General features: G+C 37.2%; 2 protein-coding genes and 1 non-coding gene across 11 annotated transcripts in view; 1 reads left to right on the plus strand and 2 right to left on the minus strand.

Moving 5' to 3' along the window:
- Positions 1-1,722, minus strand: part of LOC117411383 (protein dispatched homolog 1-like) — a 131,691-nt gene extending 129,969 nt beyond the window's left edge. For 5 of the 6 annotated variants that reach the window (XM_059025295.1, XM_059025297.1, XM_059025296.1 and 2 more), the window contains exon 1: positions 1,522-1,722. The gene's annotated coding sequence lies outside the window, so the exon portion shown is untranslated. Of the gene's footprint in view, positions 1-1,332; positions 1,464-1,521 lie in introns of those variants that run through there. The other variant, XM_059025294.1, reaches the window with a different exon arrangement.
- A 2,163-nt stretch (positions 1,723-3,885) lies between these two features.
- trnas-gcu (transfer RNA serine (anticodon GCU)) lies at positions 3,886-3,967 on the plus strand. The gene has a single exon. It is a non-coding gene; the product is annotated as a tRNA-Ser (tRNA).
- A 4,594-nt stretch (positions 3,968-8,561) lies between these two features.
- On the minus strand, positions 8,562-18,088 carry LOC117410366 (protein FAM177A1-like). 4 transcript variants are annotated; one of them, XM_034016806.3, is made up of 6 exons: positions 18,017-18,054; positions 16,636-16,710; positions 16,039-16,188; positions 14,250-14,316; positions 12,743-12,840; positions 8,562-10,076 (listed from the first exon to the last, which is right to left on the minus strand). In XM_034016806.3, the coding sequence occupies exons 3-6, from the start codon at positions 16,159-16,161 to the stop codon at positions 9,894-9,896; spliced, it is 471 nt and encodes a 156-aa protein (XP_033872697.2). In that variant the 5' UTR covers positions 16,162-16,188; positions 16,636-16,710; positions 18,017-18,054; the 3' UTR covers positions 8,562-9,893. The 4 variants fall into 4 exon arrangements, with proteins under 4 accessions (XP_033872697.2, XP_033872698.2, XP_033872696.2 ...); XM_034016807.3 differs by having other exon boundaries at positions 16,039-16,185; positions 18,017-18,039; XM_034016805.3 differs by lacking the exon at positions 16,636-16,710 and having other exon boundaries at positions 16,039-16,185; positions 18,017-18,088.
- Positions 18,089-18,453: the final 365 nt, after the last annotated feature.

The raw sequence follows: 18,453 nt of genomic DNA on the forward strand, positions 1-18,453 counted from the left end.
AAAAAATAATGTGATATCTTGTAAGAATTGTAAGTCGCCCTGGATAAGGGCGTCTGCTAAGAAATAAATAATAATAATAATAATAATATTACAAACCTGCCGAATCAACACGTACGATGCTTTTATGCATTTAAGATTAATGCTTTCCATTACATGAGAGTAGATGTTAAAAAAAATGGAATCTGTGCTATATATATAATTAATTAAATTAATTAATAAACTCAAAATCAATAAAAAGGGCAAACCAATAATATTAATAACAATAGAGACCAAATACAGAAATTGAGCAAGAGATAGCGACCCACAATTCCAATTGATCAGGGTCTGAACGAGTGTGAAATTCATCTTCTGCATCTCATGTTGTACATACTGCCTAATTATTGATAAAGTGGTGCACTTATCCTTTTATGTCAATGATAGGTATATATCCTGCAATGGCCAGTGATATAACAGCTCCTAATGTATGAATTCTGTTAAATCTGTAGCAAAAAAAAGGTCTAACGATACAGACTCATGCCTCATCCATGATGATAATTGTTCACCCACCGCACAGGTACAGTAGGTTAGTCACATAAACTCAAAATTGCAATTGCAGACAGTAGACCTACACTACGACAAATAGTTAACGATTTAAATCAAATAACTTTGAATAGTATTTCTTTCAAAATAGCTGCATTAAAACCGCTATGAAAAGTAATACTGTGTAACTAATATAATCATGCTATGTACGACACTTTGCAACTGCTATTCTACTTAACACTCAATGACCTACTGTAGCAGAATTAAACACGCCCAGATATTATCGAAAGCCCAGGTATTTATGCAAACAATACCTACACAGCAAACGAAAACGGCAGTCAGAATACAACCAGGTAACAATCAGGTAGGCAGAAATAATTCCTCCTCATCACTGCTAAAATACAATAAATTAAATAGTAGTAATAATAATAATAGTAATAATAATAATAATAATAATAATAATAATAATAATAATAATAATAATAATAATAATAAATGCATACATACATACATACATGAATGAACCGAGTTTCTTTTCAAAACAAGTTTTACTAACAAAGGGCATCAATTTCAAACCGTGGGGCAGCAAACGTGGTATTCGTCCACATACACGCAGTACAATGCTAGAAATTGTACCGAACTTCCTTTACCGTATAAACAGTGCTGTGTTGCGCTAATTACATTACCTAAAAAAAATCAGGTTTGTCGATATTATTGTGAGTATACTGTTACATCAATCAAATAACCCAGGTAAAGGGTTTACGACAACATCCAAGATGATTACCAACATCGTTTCAAATATATAATACTTACACAAAGTTAATCGAAAAATCAGCTTCTGCAGAAACTCTTGTAAAAATGTACACTGCTTTAAATAATAATTTGATTTTTATTATTATTATTATTATTTCCAGGGACCGCTTAAACCGCAACATTTAATAAGAATATTTAACTAAGAACCTGGAAACTGAGTAAATGATGTAAATTAAAATAAATTCTTACTTGAATTCAGCTCGACTCCGTTTTGGAGTTTGCATGAATCTCAGCAACCCTCAGTGCGTCTCCCTGTTGTCTGTTTGCTGTGCAAATCAAACAGGAAGTGAACTCCTGCAGCGTCCAAACAGTGGTGCAGTTACCAGGCGCTCGCGGATGTAACGTCACATTGTTAAGCACAGTAAAAGCATTTCTGATGGATAGGAAATTTTGTATATGATGTACAGGACTAAGCTATATATACATACAACCAAGAAAATAAAACCTGCGTCTCACTATGCAATTAAGTAGTTACTAACAAAAACGTTTTCTTATTATTTTGTAAAACAAATGGGATAACGAACACCCCACCTAATACTAGTGTACATTTGGTTTGCCATATAAGTAAGTATACCATTTTACAGGGCTAACACATTCACACATCTAGCCAATGTGGACCCAATATAATAAGCAATAAAAAAATGCCCATAGGGGAGGTATTGAAGAACACATCACATGGCTAACTATGTTGAATGAATCAGCTGAGATTTCAAACACAAATTTTGATGGCCCCCATTGTCTGCCAACCCTACCAAAAGCAAGGATTTCTACAATAAGGCAAGATATGCAAGACCATCAAATGCAAGTTTAAAGCAAGACTTATACAACACAAGGATAAAGGTTTTCATGCATGTCTTTCACAAAACTTGTATAATCCTCGTAGTACTTTTGATTCTCCAGTCTTTGCAAATGTCTTCTGTTATGGATGCATCCCTTGTTGTATCATCAAAGCCTGACCTATGCATGAAACTCTTTTGTTTAGCCACTTTATCAGTGGCTAACTAAATATACTGCTGTAGATATTTTTGTTCTTTTATACAATGTGTATACATTTTTGCAACGCTGTTGATTATGAAAATTTAAACTGCTGCCTCCTGGAACCTTATAACTTTTACTCACTCAGTCGCATGGACGAGAGATGACATGGCTTTTATTTTGTGATACTTATATTCCTAGTTAAAGTAAAAAATAATAATAAAAAAAAAACAACAATAACGACAAACATAAAATATATCGAGCCCTACATAAAGGGATTCAACGCTTTCGCGATCAGTCTTATAATAATATATATGGAACTACTTTCTGATTCCTTGTAATTTCTTGTTATGATTAGTAATATAATGACTGATTTGGCAGTGCGAAATTGCGTGCCGTGAAGCAACAACAAGGCTTAATATGCAGTGTTCTATTTTAAATATATGTGTGTGTGTGTGTGTGTGTGTGTGTGTGTGTGTGTGTGTGTGTGTGTGTGTGTGTGTATACGTAAATTAGTAAATAGATTTCTAAGCCTTGGTTATCACTCGTTTGATATTTGAGGTGTCTAGTAATTTGTTTGCTTTCCACGCACAATGAATTACAAACTGTTTCAGCAGTAGCAGCATTAATAACAATGGATTATTCACATGCATTTTAACTGCAGCACACTGCAGATGATCATTTTAGCAGTAACAGAGTGCAAAGCAAGATCTTAACTGAGCCTGTATTCAAAGAGTGCTACAAAATTGTCTTTTTATTTCTTTTAATATGCCTTAATAATGTTGGATATGTTGCTGATGTAATTGTTTAACCATGTATTCAAACACTGTATTCTGTTATACATGACTAGGACCGGGAGTATTTGTTTTCAAATGTTCTATTGTTAAAGAAATAATTCAGATTAATACTAGGAATTACTGCATACTCACACAGTGAATGGAAAAAAACGCGAAGATTATGAAGCTTCAAATTGTATTATAATATTGGTTTTATTGCCCCCCTGAACTTGTTATGACGTTTGCCATCATTATGAGTGGTTCATACTTATTTATTCGAATGATATGTTTTGTGATCAGAAAATGCTCTTCATTTCAATTTGCTTGGCATAGATACACGTTAATGAGATCAATGAAATTGTCTTTAGGTCACATCTAGTGAGCTGCCACTTTGGCTCAAGTTTTGTTTTATTACCAAAACATAGCATGTTGTTGATGTTTCTGGTGCTCACTTAGAAACATTGGCTGATCTAGCCCACAGTACAAATGTAGTCAACTGGCAGAACTGAATGGCAGCTTCTGAACTCCAGAACACAGACACATACAAATACATAAAACATAATATTTGAATAATTATAGCACTCATAGTGATTGAAAACATAATAGAAAGGTAAATGGATAGCAATAACAATGACATATCTACCGGTATTGTAATATAACATTTTCCAGCTCAAATGAATCTGATTGACTGGAAAATCAGTGACGCCATTAATATTAAGCATGCAAACGTTGACGTAGATGACGGGCTAATAGTGCTTTACATTCTGCATATACTTCCATTTGTCTTTAATTTGAGTCGTCTGACGAGGTGGCCGAGTGGTTAAGGCGATGGACTGCTAATCCATTGTGCTCTGCACGCGTGGGTTCGAATCCCATCCTCGTCGATGTTTATTTTACATTATTGTTACGAATGCTGTACTATATAACTCTTTAAAACCCTGCATTTAAAACCTTAAATCTGGCAGATACATGAATACAGTACACAGAGATAATTCTGAGCTTTTTCCAGGTCTCAACTCAATAAATATGAAATATCTCTTCTTTATCATTATTTTAGTATTTAAATGATTTGAAAGAAACATACAAAATATTACCATTAGCGGAACTTTTGAAATTCAACTAATTTGTAAACATGCAATTAGAAAAATAATACAAGTGAAATGCTAATTGTAAAAGCATTTTCGTCCCCTTGTGGCCTGTAAGTGAAATAACACTATACTTGTAAAGATCAAGTTCAACACTAGCACCTAATAAGCACTTTTATTTGTAAATCAATTGCATCTCATTTGTTATATATTTTGTAGTGAAGAGAGCGACTGTTTAAGGTCATAAGAAGTGGTGAATACAAAGTGCATGAAACTGTAATAATATTGTGTGCAATAAAATACTGATGTAAAGTGAGAAGCATATATGCTTCCCCTTTTGTGAAAGCATGGGACAGTCGGGCAAGTTTGAAAAATCACTTAAATATGTTAAACCAACATATTATATATATATATATATATATATATATATATATATATATATATATATATATATAGGGAATGCATGTTTTTGTGAGGAGTGTGTTAGGCTACAAAATTGTTGTACACATTTGCTGTAATAAACCTTAGTAAGGATCACTTACATTGGCAAAGGCAATGAGTTTGACCATTTACATTTTATTATGTAGGCACTATTGAGTGGTCAAAATTGAAAATTGACAGCTTTGAATATCTACGTAATTTTACATCTTAAAAATTTGACATTTTCTCAGTAATGGGCGATTAATTAGAAATTAGGAAACTACACAATACTGAGAATATATATGTTTAATGTGTCTGAATTATAACCATCCCTTGTAGGCTAATTCTCTATCTCATCACTGCTAGTCCTTTGACACACTGCCAATATACCTACATATAAGAATTTGTATTATATTTTATAGGACAACACAATTCAGCTCCAACGCTCAACGTTCTCATCTAATAAAAGCATTAACTGTGATTGACCTTGCCTGGTTCCAGACAGGACCAAGGGTATAATTTAATTTTGTTTGGTTTAAAAGAAACCATTACCTTTTTGGTATTAGCATCTGTCACACTCAAGTTTTGTAAACCGAAATCAGAAACAGGATTTTGGGGCCCTTGACATTTGTATGAAATTTAACCAAAAAGTAACAAAAAAAAATAAAAAATAAAATAATGTAGACTTTTAGCTATTACAGAAATGTAATAAAGACAGAAAGGATCACTGTTGTAAATCTCCCTCCTGTCCAGAAAGGGCGCTGTGTAAGGATGGTGGTATGCTGCCTCCTAGATGGACTGCCTTGACGGTAGGTGAAAACCGGAAGGTGGCCATATTAGGGGGAGTGCGTAGTTGCACGTACCCGGAAGGACTCCACTGCAATCAGCTGCGGGACGGCCCTCTATTGAAGAAACCATGGTGATGGGTTGTTTGCAGGGAGGAGTTTGTGGGTAGAAAGGGGAAGCAGCTACGTCAGTACATCCCCTTGCTCTGAAAAAGTAACTTGCGGCCAGAGTACTGCTTGTTTGTTTTGTTTGTTACGTGTTTGCTTTTGTGTCTCGCAGAAGAGGACGGAGCCAGAGTCTGCAGCCACGGAGCCAGCCCGAGCTACTGAGCACTACCCTCATCTCACGACACCAACCCTCACTACCACTCCGCAGATTTGGGAAACACACTTTCGTGCACGGGATTGTGGATTGGGTATCAATTTGGAAAATGTGTTATTGTTTTATTTTTGGCCTGCAAGCCAGCCGTGTACCCACTGATACCATCGCTGGTAGAGTGGCGGATCTTGTTTATTTGTTAATAAACACAGACGTTTTTGGGAGAATCACTGTCTGGACATTATATTTATTGCCACACCACTCGTACTCATCCACAGTTGGTGATCAGAAGTGGGATCCAAGATGGACACTGACACATTTGGAGCAATGTTGGCGGCACAGGAGCGAAGACACCAGGAGGGAATGGCGGAAATGATGGAGCGGATGCACGCCATGTTCCTGGAAGCCAATCGGAGTTGGGAACCGGTGACTGAACCAAGGGGACCCGTACAAAAGATAAGCATAGTAAAGATGTCGCTGGAGGATGATCCTGAGGCCTATCTGACAGCTTTTGAGAGGCAGGTAACTGCAGCACAGTGGCCTTGGGAGTGGTGGGCTACCGAGTTGGGACCCAATTTGAAGCAGGCCATTCTCCAGCAGATAGACATCACTGAAGAAACGCATCGGCGTCGGTTCCGGGAATACCAACGACCCTCAGGACTGCGACCTCGTGTGGTGGCACAACAACTGGTGGACCATGTTACCCGGTGGCTCTACCCCGGCACCAACAATGTTTCGTCCCATTTGTTACTGGTGCCAGGAGGTCAGCCACCTCGCCAGAATTTGCCCATCGGCAATGGGGTGTGGTGTGACCTCCCACTATGTCCTGACAGCACCAGGTAAGTCCAGGGGTAATGATTGGGAGGGGCCTTGCATTGTTAACGTACAGGTTGGTGATGTGAGCAACCACACGTTAGTGGACTCAGGATGTGGACAAACTTTAATTAAAAAAAGCTCTATTGATGGGGGTACCTTGGTGGTCACGCGGGGTTGTGGTCATTTCCTGTATCCATGGGGATAACAAGGACTACCCTCTCACTAAATTAGACTTGACTATTGGATGTCATACCCATCGCGTAATGGTGGCCGTGGCTGACAAGTTGCCATATCCAGTAATTTTAGGTCGAGACTGGCCGCATTTTGATACAATGATTAATAAAAAGGTAAAGCCAGTCTCTGGTAAGACCCTGGGAGCAGCCGGGAAAGCTATTGGGAACATTTTTCCGCTACATGCTGATTTGTTCCATTTCAGATTTTGCCCGAAAAAGACAAAAAGATAGCAAAGGGTTAAAAAATAGGAAGGAATGTTAGTGAGGCAAGGCTTGGTCGGGGAAACCTCGGAGTCTATCAAATGTAAGGGAAAGGGGATCTGGACTCAGTGTGACCTGCGGGGACAGGTTACTGAGACTCCCAGTGCTGAAGCTACTTTAGCTCCGCTCGATATCCCGAAATTCTGGGACTGAGATGTCGACCTAGCATTGGAACAAAAGAAGGATCCTTCACTGGCTCACATCTGGGGGCAGGTTCGGTCTATCGAGGGGAAGGATGTAGAGGATAACCAGCCACTTACATATCCTCACCACATTATTTCCAGGCATTTACTATATAGAGTATCTCAAGCCACAAGCACAAGTCAGACTGTAACACAATTACTCGTTCATCAGTCTTTTCGATGTGAGATCATGCGGTTGGCTCACGTCATCCCCTGCTCTGGCCATTAGGTAGCGATAAGACTCGGGAACAAATATTGGCTCGATTTTATTGGATGGGAGTTTGTAATGAGGTGACAAGGCATGTAGCGGAGTGTCCGGAATGCCAGCAAGTAGCGCCGGGGCCGGTTCGCCCGGCCGTGCTGGTCCCACTGCCCCTGATCTCAGTTCCCTTTGAACGCATTGCTATGGACGTGATGGGTCCATTGAGCCAGGTAGTGGTGGGCTAAGCGACCAGATATCCACAGGCAGTTCCATTGAGATCCACTAGTGCTGCCGCAATTGCTCGGGAGTTAGTACACATTATAGCGAGAGTAGGGATTCCAAAAGAAATTCTGACTAATCACAGAACAAACTTTATGTCACAATGTTTGAAGGAATTGTATAAATTATTGCAAATTAAGTCCCTTCGAACCTCCATTTATCATCCGCAGACAGACGGTTTGGTGGAACGTTTTAATCAGACTTTAAAACAGATGCTGAAGCGGTTTGACAACCAAGAACAGAAACATTGGGCTAAACTCCTCCCCTACCTGATGTTTGCAGTGAGAGAGGTACCTCAGAGCTCGTCCGGGTCGTTTGGTGCAAATCTAAAACTAGCTCAGCATCGCCAGGAGCAGCAGTACAACAAATAAGCATGAATTCAGACTTTCCGGCCAGGTGATAAAGTACTGTTGCTACGTCCTACATCGGAGTCTAAGTTGTATGCTAATACAAGGTGATACAGGGAATTGGTAATGTAAATTATTAAATTAGACAGCCAATTCGCCAAAATAAGACCGAAAATTATCATATTAACTTGCTAAAACCCTGGAATGAAATGGAGGCCCTATTTATAGCTTGTCACAGTTTAGAAGAGGATTTTGGTCCCATTGTCAATCCACCAGCTACAACTAACATTCCGATGTGTGTTTTATTTTTGGCCTGCAAGCCAGCCGTGTACCCCCCGATAGAGTTTATTAATAAACTGACGTTTTGGGGATAATTACTGTCTGGACATTGTATTTATTGCCACACCACTCGCATTCATCCACAGAAGTTATGGATGTCATTCATTATCATTACGTTCTAGTTGATACTCACACTTTACCCTTCTTGCTGTAAATAGCTTGTATCAAAATTGACTTTGAATTCAGTATGCTCAGCAATTAGAAAGGCTACCGACAAGCTAAAAGGCTCTACTTTAATTTCAAAGGTCTGGTGCATAGCTTTCTTGATCCATATTGTAATTGTGCTTACTGGAAATTGTCTAAAAATGAAGTAAATAAACTATTCAACATTTTTCCCAGTACAGAACCAAGAACAGGGAAGCTAAATTATTAATGCAGTTGAACAGCAGCCTAGAAACTCTGGTCCCTCACTGCATTTAAAAAAATATGAACATGATGACACATTTTTTCCCCCTGTAACTCTAGTTAAATTCAAGTTTGAGAAAAGCTGTGTGGGCCAATGATGATAAATGGTTTTCACTATTTGAATGTATATAATTTGAATATTTGAAGCCTCACAGTTTACCGCTGAACAAGAAAGGGAGTGAACTAATTACTTTTTTGTACAGTCTCCAAGCCTCTTAACCTCTTTGTTTTCATTTGGTCAAGGCCTACTCTGAGGTAATCAATCCTGGCACATTTCTCTAGGAGTTCTGCATGCAACAAAATCTGTGTTTTTCTGTTGTTTTTACTATCTTAAAACACATTATTTAGACTTAGTTTATTTATATTCTATAAACACATTCAGAGACAGTAAAACTAGAATGAAATCTATTCTCCTTTGTCGTTTCATCTAATCAATGCATTGCAGTTGTTTATTTAGATTTGTTATATAAATACAATGTGTTCTTTAAATATAGTCACCTCATTAACATGGGCTGCCTTAAGGGTTCCCGTCACTTTAAAAAACCCAGTCATTTCCTTCTTGGAGCCTACCTTTTAGGATTTCAAACATCAGCTTTAATTGGATCACTTTATCCCTGGTTCCTTGATGCATTGGTTTTTAGCATAGAATAATCTAAAATCAGACTTTTAAAAAGCATAACCAACTTGTGAACCAGCTAAAGTAACATATAAGGCTGTTTCACATGGCACACCTCTGTTACAAACACTATTGACACGAGCTGGTGAGCTAAGGTAATGAAATATACACACTTTTCTGGTCTTTTTAAGATATCTGATTAAGATGGCAACATTTGGTAGCTGGTTACTCCCATTCTCTGCCAATCAAAACTAAATCTCATATACTGTACTAACATGATCAGCTCTGAACAGTAATTCTGGTCAAGGTTTGATTCATGTGCATCAAAACTGTTCTGTAGGTCTGTAAAGCCACCCAAAAGCTGCCTATAATGTATGTAATCATCATCACATTGCAACATTGCAATTGATTATCACTTCTGACAGCTTCCAAATGGTTTACATCTAAAGGAAGTAAAAAGGGCAAAGTACATTCAGCACTTCATATACAGAATGTTTTAGATTTCCAGGATGACATCTCCTTTATTCTTCTGCATAGCCGGTGTTCTGAATTCCATGCTGTGCAACTTCATTGATTTCTTCCACGGAAGTGTTCTGGTGTATTGTACCATATTCGACATTCTGGAGAGGAAGGTGTTGCTTTTCCTGAGACTGGCTACACTCCTGCATCTCTGTGACTTCCTCCCCATCTTCATCTTCTGATTCCTAGAATAAAAATGATACAGCAAAATCAGAAACGCATTCCAAACAAGAAACTGGGTGCCTCAAAAACTTTTTTATTTTAATCACTGATGTAACAATTTTGCTTCAGTACATTAAGTATGCAAAAAAGAAGCATACTTTTCTGATATATATATATATATATATATATATATATATATAGATATACTGTATATATATATAGTGCCTATAGAAAGTCTACACCCCCTTGAACTTTCACATTTTGTTGTGTCAGTGCCTCAGAGTTTCATGCATTTAAATTAGGATTTTTTCCACTTATCTACACACCATACTCCACACTGTTAAGGGGAAAAAGTTTTTTATTGAGAAAAAGATTATATATTAAAAATACAAAACTGAAAGATCATAATTGGATAAGTCTCCACCCCCCTGAGTTAATACTTGGTGGAAGCACCTTTGGCAGCAATTACAGCTGTGAGTCTGTTGGGATAGGTCTCTACCAACTTTGCACACCTAGATTTGGCAATATTTGACCATTCTTCTTTACAAAACTGTTAAAGCTCTGTCAAGTTCCTTGGGGAGCGTTGATGGACAGCAATCTTCAAGTCATGCCACATATTTTCGATTGAATTTGGGTCAGGGCTCTGACTGGGCCACTCAAGGACATTTACCTTTTTGTTCCTTAGCCACTCCAGTGTAGCTTTGGCTGTGTGCTTTGGGTCGCTGTCATGCTGAAAAGTGAACTTCCATCCCAGTTTCAGCTTTCTTGCAGAGGGCAGCAGATTTTCCTCAAGGACTTCACTGTACTTTGCTCCATTCATTTTCTCTTCTATCCTGACAAGTGCCCCAGTCCCTGCCGATGAGAAACATCCCCATAACATGATGCTACCACCACCATGCTTCACAGTAGGGATGGTGTTCTTTGGGTGATGCGCTGTGTTGGGTTTGTGCCAAACACAACACTTTGAATTTAGGCCAAAAAGTTCTATTTTAGTTTCGTCAGACCACAAAACTTTTGCCACATGGCTACAGAATCTCCTGAGTGTTTTTTTGCAAACTTCAAACAGGATTGAAGGTGGTCTTTCTTGAGTAAAATACCGACCAGATTTGTGGAGTGCTTTGGATATTGTTGTCACATGCACACTTTGACCAGTCTTGGCCATAAAAGCCTGTAGCTCTTGCAAAGTTGCCATTGACCTCTTGGTAGCCTCTCTGATCAGTCTCCTTCTTCATCGGTCATCCAGTTTGGAGGGACGGCCTGATGTAGGCAGGGTCTTGGTGGTGCCATACACCTTCCACTTCTTAATAATCGTCTTGACCGTGCTCCAAGGGATATTCAAGGCCTTTGATATTTTTTATACCCATCCCCTGATCTGTGCCTTTCAACAACTTTGTCCCGGAGTTCTTTTGAAAGCTCCTTGGTGCTCATGGTTGAGTCTTTGCTTTGAAATGCACTACCCAGCAGAGGGAACCTACAGGAACTGCTGAATTTATCCTGAAATCATGTGAATCACTACAATTTAACACAGGTGGAGGCCACTTAACTTGGTGTGTGATTTTGAAGGCGATTGGTTACACCTGAGCTAATTTAGGATTGCTATTACAAGGGGGTGGACACTCCAACCAAGCTATTTCAGTTTTTATCTTTAATTAATTTTCTACAAATTTCTATAATATTTTTTCACTTGGAAGTTGTGGGGTAGGATGTTTAGATCAATGAAAAAAAAAAAAAATTAATGCATTTTAATTCCAGGCTATAAAGCAACAAGAGGTGAACATTTTGAAAGGGGGTGTAGGCTTTCTATAGGCACTGTATACAAAAATGACAAACAACTCAAAGGAGTATGGAAAGATGCATTCTGGGAATAACAAGAAGAGACAGGAAAAGGAAGGAATGGATAAGAGCATAAACAAAAGTATATGATGTTATTATAAGAGCGAAATGAAATGGCAGTGGGCCGGACATGTAGCAAGAAGAACAGACCATCGCTGGACTAAGGAGATACTAGACTGGATCCCAAGAGATATAAAGCGACCAAGAAGAAGACCTCCAGGAAGATGGCAAGATGAAATTAGGAAACACACCGGAGCAACGTGGATGAGGGACACAGCAGACAGGCTGTAGTGGAAGAATCTTGGGGAGGCCTTCATCCAGAAGTGGATTGAAAAAGGCTGAAGAAGAAGAAGAAGAAGAAGAAGAAGAAGAAGAAGAAGAAGAAGAAGAAGATACAGCTATGCTCAAAAGTTTTCCATCACCCTATAGAATTAACTAATTTTGCTTCATAAAGTCAAATGGAACCTGCTGAATAATGTTACATTAACATACTGAATTACATACCGCTTTGTAGCTTTCCATTTACTTAACAAAAAACTGAAAAATGTGACATTTTGAAATCTAACATGAAATACTGTACTACTAGTATGGTATCCGGTAGACTTTTGCAATATAATTTTGTAGTTTCTTTGATTACATGATGTTAAATAAAATATCTACATTATGTTCATATAGTTTAATTTTCTTTAATTATGTCTCAATCCTAAAATTCTATGTGATGCAAAACGTTTGGCCATAGCTGTTTATTAATAAAATAGTGCATTAAAAATATTATGGTATTTAATATAAATTGTAGATTATGAAAGCATGCATCTTGTTTGAAAATCTATTTACGTCACTTGCATTAAAGTCATACCTCGTTTTGAGTTCGGTAGTATTCATCAATAGCATACTGGTATTTTGGCGAATTAAGTCCCAAGAGATTTGTCACTCTTTCTCCTAGATAATCACAGGCTGAATGAAAAAAAAAGTTAGTGACTCATCAGCACACAATCAGGAGCTTGCTGCTTCAAATCTTGGCTGGAGGTCCACGGGGAGTGCTGCCTAGGCCTTTGCAGTCCCATGGATTGGGGTGGAAAATTGGCTGTTTAGTTCACCTCACTGAGCTTCAGTTAAGTGAAAAACGTAAAAACTGAAAATCTCTGTCAAAGCCCACCAATGGTGAAAGATTATAGTGCATAGTCTCACATTATTGCAAATGTGCAGAGAAACTGACCAGACTTTCACAATTTGAATGCAATTTGACATACCTGAGATGACAATATGTAGCATTAAATGCTACAAAGCAGCTTGGGTGGGTACCACTAGAATATATCACTATTTATTGGAAGAAAAAAAACATCACTGTAAAATTATTTGTAGCTAATGAAATAATTCCATACATTTTCTCCACCCATGCATATCCATTCATTATATACGTATCAAATGTGCAGCTTTGAAAGAAATGCATACATTAGCAAACATGGTACTACATTAGGCTACTGGAAATCTGTTTGCAAGCTATGCTTTTAGACTTTTCTGTAGTTCCTCGTCATTTCACCTGGAGGGTGAAATTTACCTTACACCTTCACAGTCTTCTTTCTCGTCAATAACCAATAAGCAGGTTCCCCTATTGACTGGCATGCTTTTAGCCAGTAACATGCTTTGAACCAGAAAACACTGCTAGGGTGAAATAACCAAGAAGGTTATTTGCTATAACTTGTGTTAGTTTACAAACTGCACATCTGAGACCCATGTAGCGAATGGAAGTGCAAAATGGGTAAGATTTATGGAATAAAATTGTTAGCTACAATTCATTAATCAAACCTACTAAAATGAAGTATACAAACTTACTGACTTTTACTAATGTCTTTTATAATAAAAAAAATGTGGTTTAATCCTCTGCATAAAAGACCAATAGACGAGTTTGCTAACCCATTGTTTAGTGCATACACCCCTCATTGATTCACAGCATGATAATTCCCCACTGATAATTCCAGGTCTGTAAGGGAAACATGCCTCAGAGAGGTATCAAATACTTTTGAGTGATGTGTATAACACACGCCACTACTGTGTGAAATTATCAAGCTATTTACACTGGGTGCACCAGGGGGAAAAAAGTGTTACAACAGTAATATCAAACAAATTAGCAGCACTGTTAAACTTGTGAATTAACCTAAGCTGTTAGAAATTGTTTCTACCTTTAATTTTTGACAAAAAAAAATATATACTATATATATATATATATATATATATATATATATATATATATATATATATATATATATATATATATGTGACTTGCACCTTGGAGTAAAGACCGTATTTAAATGTAATGTAAAAGTAGAATGTACTTCTGTACATATGCATCATTCAATACTTACTATGTAATGTCATCCTGGTAAATTGTGCCATACGAAACCAAAAATATGGCCCCCATGAGAGTTTAGACTGAAAACAGAAGTAGTGTGTTATTAAAAATTGATTTTTATATTTTAATGGTTTGATAAAGTTTGCTGTGCAAAAGTCTTCTCTGTTGCATATTGAGCATCAACAATTTAGCCTCCACAAGTGTTTTCTACTATTATAACAACCTTGACTTGCATAAAGAAGGAAAAATATTGAGTGAAATGGCTCACATCACTTGATTTTCAAGGTGTGGTATCCGAAGCATAATTAACAAGTACAGAAACATCATCTGTAATTGACAAACCCAGAACTGGAAGACCTAAAAAGCTGTCTAACAAGGATGAGCAATACTTGAAAATAATATCCTTAAGGAATAGTGTTGAATTGACAACAGAACTGGCAGAAGGCACAGGTGTCGCTGTCCATCCATCAACAGTCAAAAGCACCTTTGACTATTGTTTCATAGTCCAATTTCTGTGTTCTTGTGCATATTTGAGTCGTTCCCCTTTCTTAACAGAGGTATTCTTACTGCAACACATCCTTTAAGATTGACCTTCATACTGTTGATTTGATGGACAACGACATGTGTCCCTTCTGTTGGAAATGGTGGTTTGTGAATAGTTACATACCAAACTAAATTACTCAATCTTAAATGAATACATAAATAAAGCAAATTATTTATCATTGTGGCATCCTCTAATTGTGAACTACAATATGTGAACTACAAGAATTCAGCGATGGAGTACGACAGAGAAAAATACCCCTCACTCATCCCAGTCATTCTTTTCTTTTACTTTTCTTTCTTTGATTTCCTCTTTCTGTGTCAGTCCAAACACATGCAATTGTTATTTAGGACTACTTTGCTTTTTATAGTGTGTTCAATTGTTAAAGTTCCTGATTGCACCACTAAATAAACCTGGTTTAAGCGGGTCTTAACACAGTGCTCAATTGTCTATTTGGGACCCCACTGCACTGTCACCAGAATCGCTTCGGCGAATATGTTAATGATGGGACAGGCGCTCTATCACGGGCAAGACAAGGCAAATCTTCAGAATACCATTTCAGTGCAGTATTTTTTTTCACTCCATTTATGCATCACAGAATTGGGGGTAAGCGTCGTTATCGCTTGCACTTGCATTTGCGCTGTGATCAGGATACAGCCCTAAGAGTTTTAGTTTATAGACAGTAAGAGTTTAAGATGTTTGTGTTAATAAAAGATAATAAAATATAATTTTCTTGTCTTTTCTTTGATAAACTATAAAATAGGTAGTAAATTAAACAATGATTTAAATCAATGATTAAAAAAAAAAATCAAGTGATTTAAATCATGATTTAAATCAGTGATTTTAATAGACTTGATTTAAATTGGCCAACCCTGGTGCCGTCTGCCAGTTCTGTTGTCAATTCAACACTTGTCTTCTTTTTATTCCTCAAGGATAATATCTTTAAGTATTGCTCATCCTTGTTAGACATCTTTTTGGGTTTTCCAGTCCTGGGTTTGTCAATTATAGATGATGTTTATCTGTACTTGTTGATCATGCTTCTGATACCACACCTTGAAAATCGAGTGATGCGAGCTTTTTCACTCAATGTTTTTCCTTCTTTACACTAGTCAAGGCTGTTATAATAGAAGAAAACACTAGTGGAGGCTTTGAGTAAATTTTTGATGCTCATAATGCATCAGAGTAGAAAAATGCAACATGTCTAAGACTTTTGCACAGCAGATCTGGACCACTTGTTGTAAAATACAAAAAATGTATATACTGTTTCAATTGAGGTCTTCTTAAGTTCCTGCTGAGTGTCCTCTTCTTCATCAGTGCTATACTCATCCAGAGTATCTCCATTAGCAAAGTGAATCACCCTCCTTGGCGCTTTCTGTTTGGTCATGTCGGTGGCCTCCAACTTTGCTACCTGCTGGATAGAAGCTTCCTTTGAGACAAATTTAATTGAAAAAACTATATAATTAACATTATGCATGCATTTCGTAGAATTCCAGTGAACCTTGTTACTATAAACAACAAGGTTCAGCTACTTTATTTGGATCCACCCCCAATATTTGCTAGACTGGTGCAGTCAGAATCATGCAAAATCATGGGTCATATGATTTACGTGGAGAGTATATAAGACTCTGAAATGACTTGTAGTAGACATGGATAGAGTTTGTTGTACAGGAGCACGATAGTCGATGCCCAGCGTGTTGGTACATCATTGTTTGTGACTGCAGCCGGGAATCTTCAAACCGTTGATGGGTTGTATAGACCCCACAGTGATAGAACAGGAATCCAGGGCTGTTTAAAGTTTATGTCCCATGTAATAGGTATGCGGATGTACAAGGTGGACTATAAATAGGTTTATACTTACAAAACTGTTGTAAATATGTGTTTATATGGTATAACGTTTGATCTGGAAGAACATTTTACTCTTCTTCTCTCCCTCCTGTAACAGCAGGTTCTAATTAGCAAATTAGTCCAATCCACACACAAAGAAACTGGTTGCACAAGGCTGTTGGAATGTCTGCTGAGATAATGGGCTTCATGTATAGAGGGGTGTAAAGTGTGGGAATGATCAATTAACCACTGACAGAGTGATTGGCTGGCTACTTCAATAGCCACAGTATAAAGCTGGAAAAGGGGAGAGACAGGAAGAGAGTGGATAACAGCTGGAAAGGCTCCCTGTGTTTGACAAACCATAAGCTGGAAATTAGACTTTGGTCTGAGAAAGACATTTTTGTTTGCTTTTCTTTTGTGGTTCACAATATCTTTTGACCCTTGCATAAAAAGTGCACAAAACATTTCTTGAACCTGAAATCACTTGTGTCCCAGCTCTATGAAAACACATATGATTACCTTGACCTTCCACACCCCCTAAAAAAAACTACTGATGAACATCTGTGAGGAAAGCTGGTGTCAAATTCCCATTTACACAAAAGTGTGTGCTACATATAGCAGGTGTTTACTTTTTGTGTACTTACAGGTACTTGTTCATGTTATTTGCAGAAGGCAGGGCATGAAGTAGATACGTGTATGATTTCATTTTAGAGCATGTGTGGTTGTTAGTGACACTCCAATGCAACTTAGTAGTAGCAACTTTGCTTTTGCAAAATGTGCTTAAAAAAAGTCTGTTTAAAGCCTTTTTAATAATAATAATAATAATAATAATAATAATAATAATAATAATAATAATAATAATAATAAGTAAACTCAATACAAACCCCTGTCATTGCTAATCTGGGTCTCTGGCTGCCTTAAAAGTAAATAATCATGTTCCAGTGATATTAAAACTAGTTAAAACTAAAAATAAATAAATAAATAAATATGGACACATCATTTTTCAGCTAAGCATTCCCAAAATATTTTGTAATGTAAAGCAAGTTTTACATGTATTTTATGAAGTTAGGCACTTGGCTTTAGTCATCTTTAAAATATAAAAAGCTTCACTTAACAAAATGTTACTGTGGTACACCACGGTAAAAGCATTAGATTTGCAAAGCTTGGCAAATACAAGCTAATACCTGTTAAATACATACTTGGGTAACTGCCAAATGACCATACAAGCTCACCATGATAAACATATTATACAGCTCTATACAGGGTACTCACAAATGACCTGCTTACCAATGAATGCATTCAAAACCAACAGTTTTTAATCAACGCTGTTGTCTATGCTATATACTAAATAACTCTGTCTACTTTTGTTCTGCTTTGTAAATATAATACAATTTTACAGAATTAAAGAGCCTGACCTGTTCCATTCCTTCCGTGTCAGCCAACCCTTTTCTTTAGATGTGTACAAAACATTATCCTGGAGCTCAAACCTGATTTACTGGTAAGAGCAAATACTTGCCCCTTAACCAAACAAACTGAAAGCAAGCTGTTCTTAATCAAATGAAGACAGATCTCAAAGAAAAGGATCCTGTTTTCAGAACGGTTTTGAGGTTCAATCTACTGTGTTTGTAAATGTTAGATGACTAATTTGATAACAAAAAGGGGAGTGTATATATCATTAAATAATGTATGGGTATTTGTTTAGTGTTGTAGTTACTGTTTTAGAGGAATTGAAGATTAGTATGAATGACTGGAGTTTGCTCTATGTTATTCTCTCTATGAAGAATTTAGATTGTCTTTGCTAATGTAGTTTGATTGCTTGCGTTACTAAAATAAATATGATTACAGTGTAACC

This window comes from Acipenser ruthenus, chromosome 6, assembly GCF_902713425.1.
Source record: "Acipenser ruthenus chromosome 6, fAciRut3.2 maternal haplotype, whole genome shotgun sequence".
NCBI classification, from domain to species: domain Eukaryota; kingdom Metazoa; phylum Chordata; class Actinopteri; order Acipenseriformes; family Acipenseridae; genus Acipenser; species Acipenser ruthenus.

What these genes read in the sequence shown, in the direction of transcription:
- LOC117410366 (XM_034016804.3), bottom strand. An exon ending in TACCAGGATGACATTACATA is followed by an intron (nt 12,841 to 14,249) that starts GTAAGTATTGAA and finishes TTTTTCATTCAG; the next exon opens with CCTGTGATTATCTAGGAGAA. An exon ending in ACTACCGAACTCAAAACGAG is followed by an intron (nt 10,077 to 12,742) that starts GTATGACTTTAA and finishes TTTTTATTCTAG; the next exon opens with GAATCAGAAGATGAAGATGG.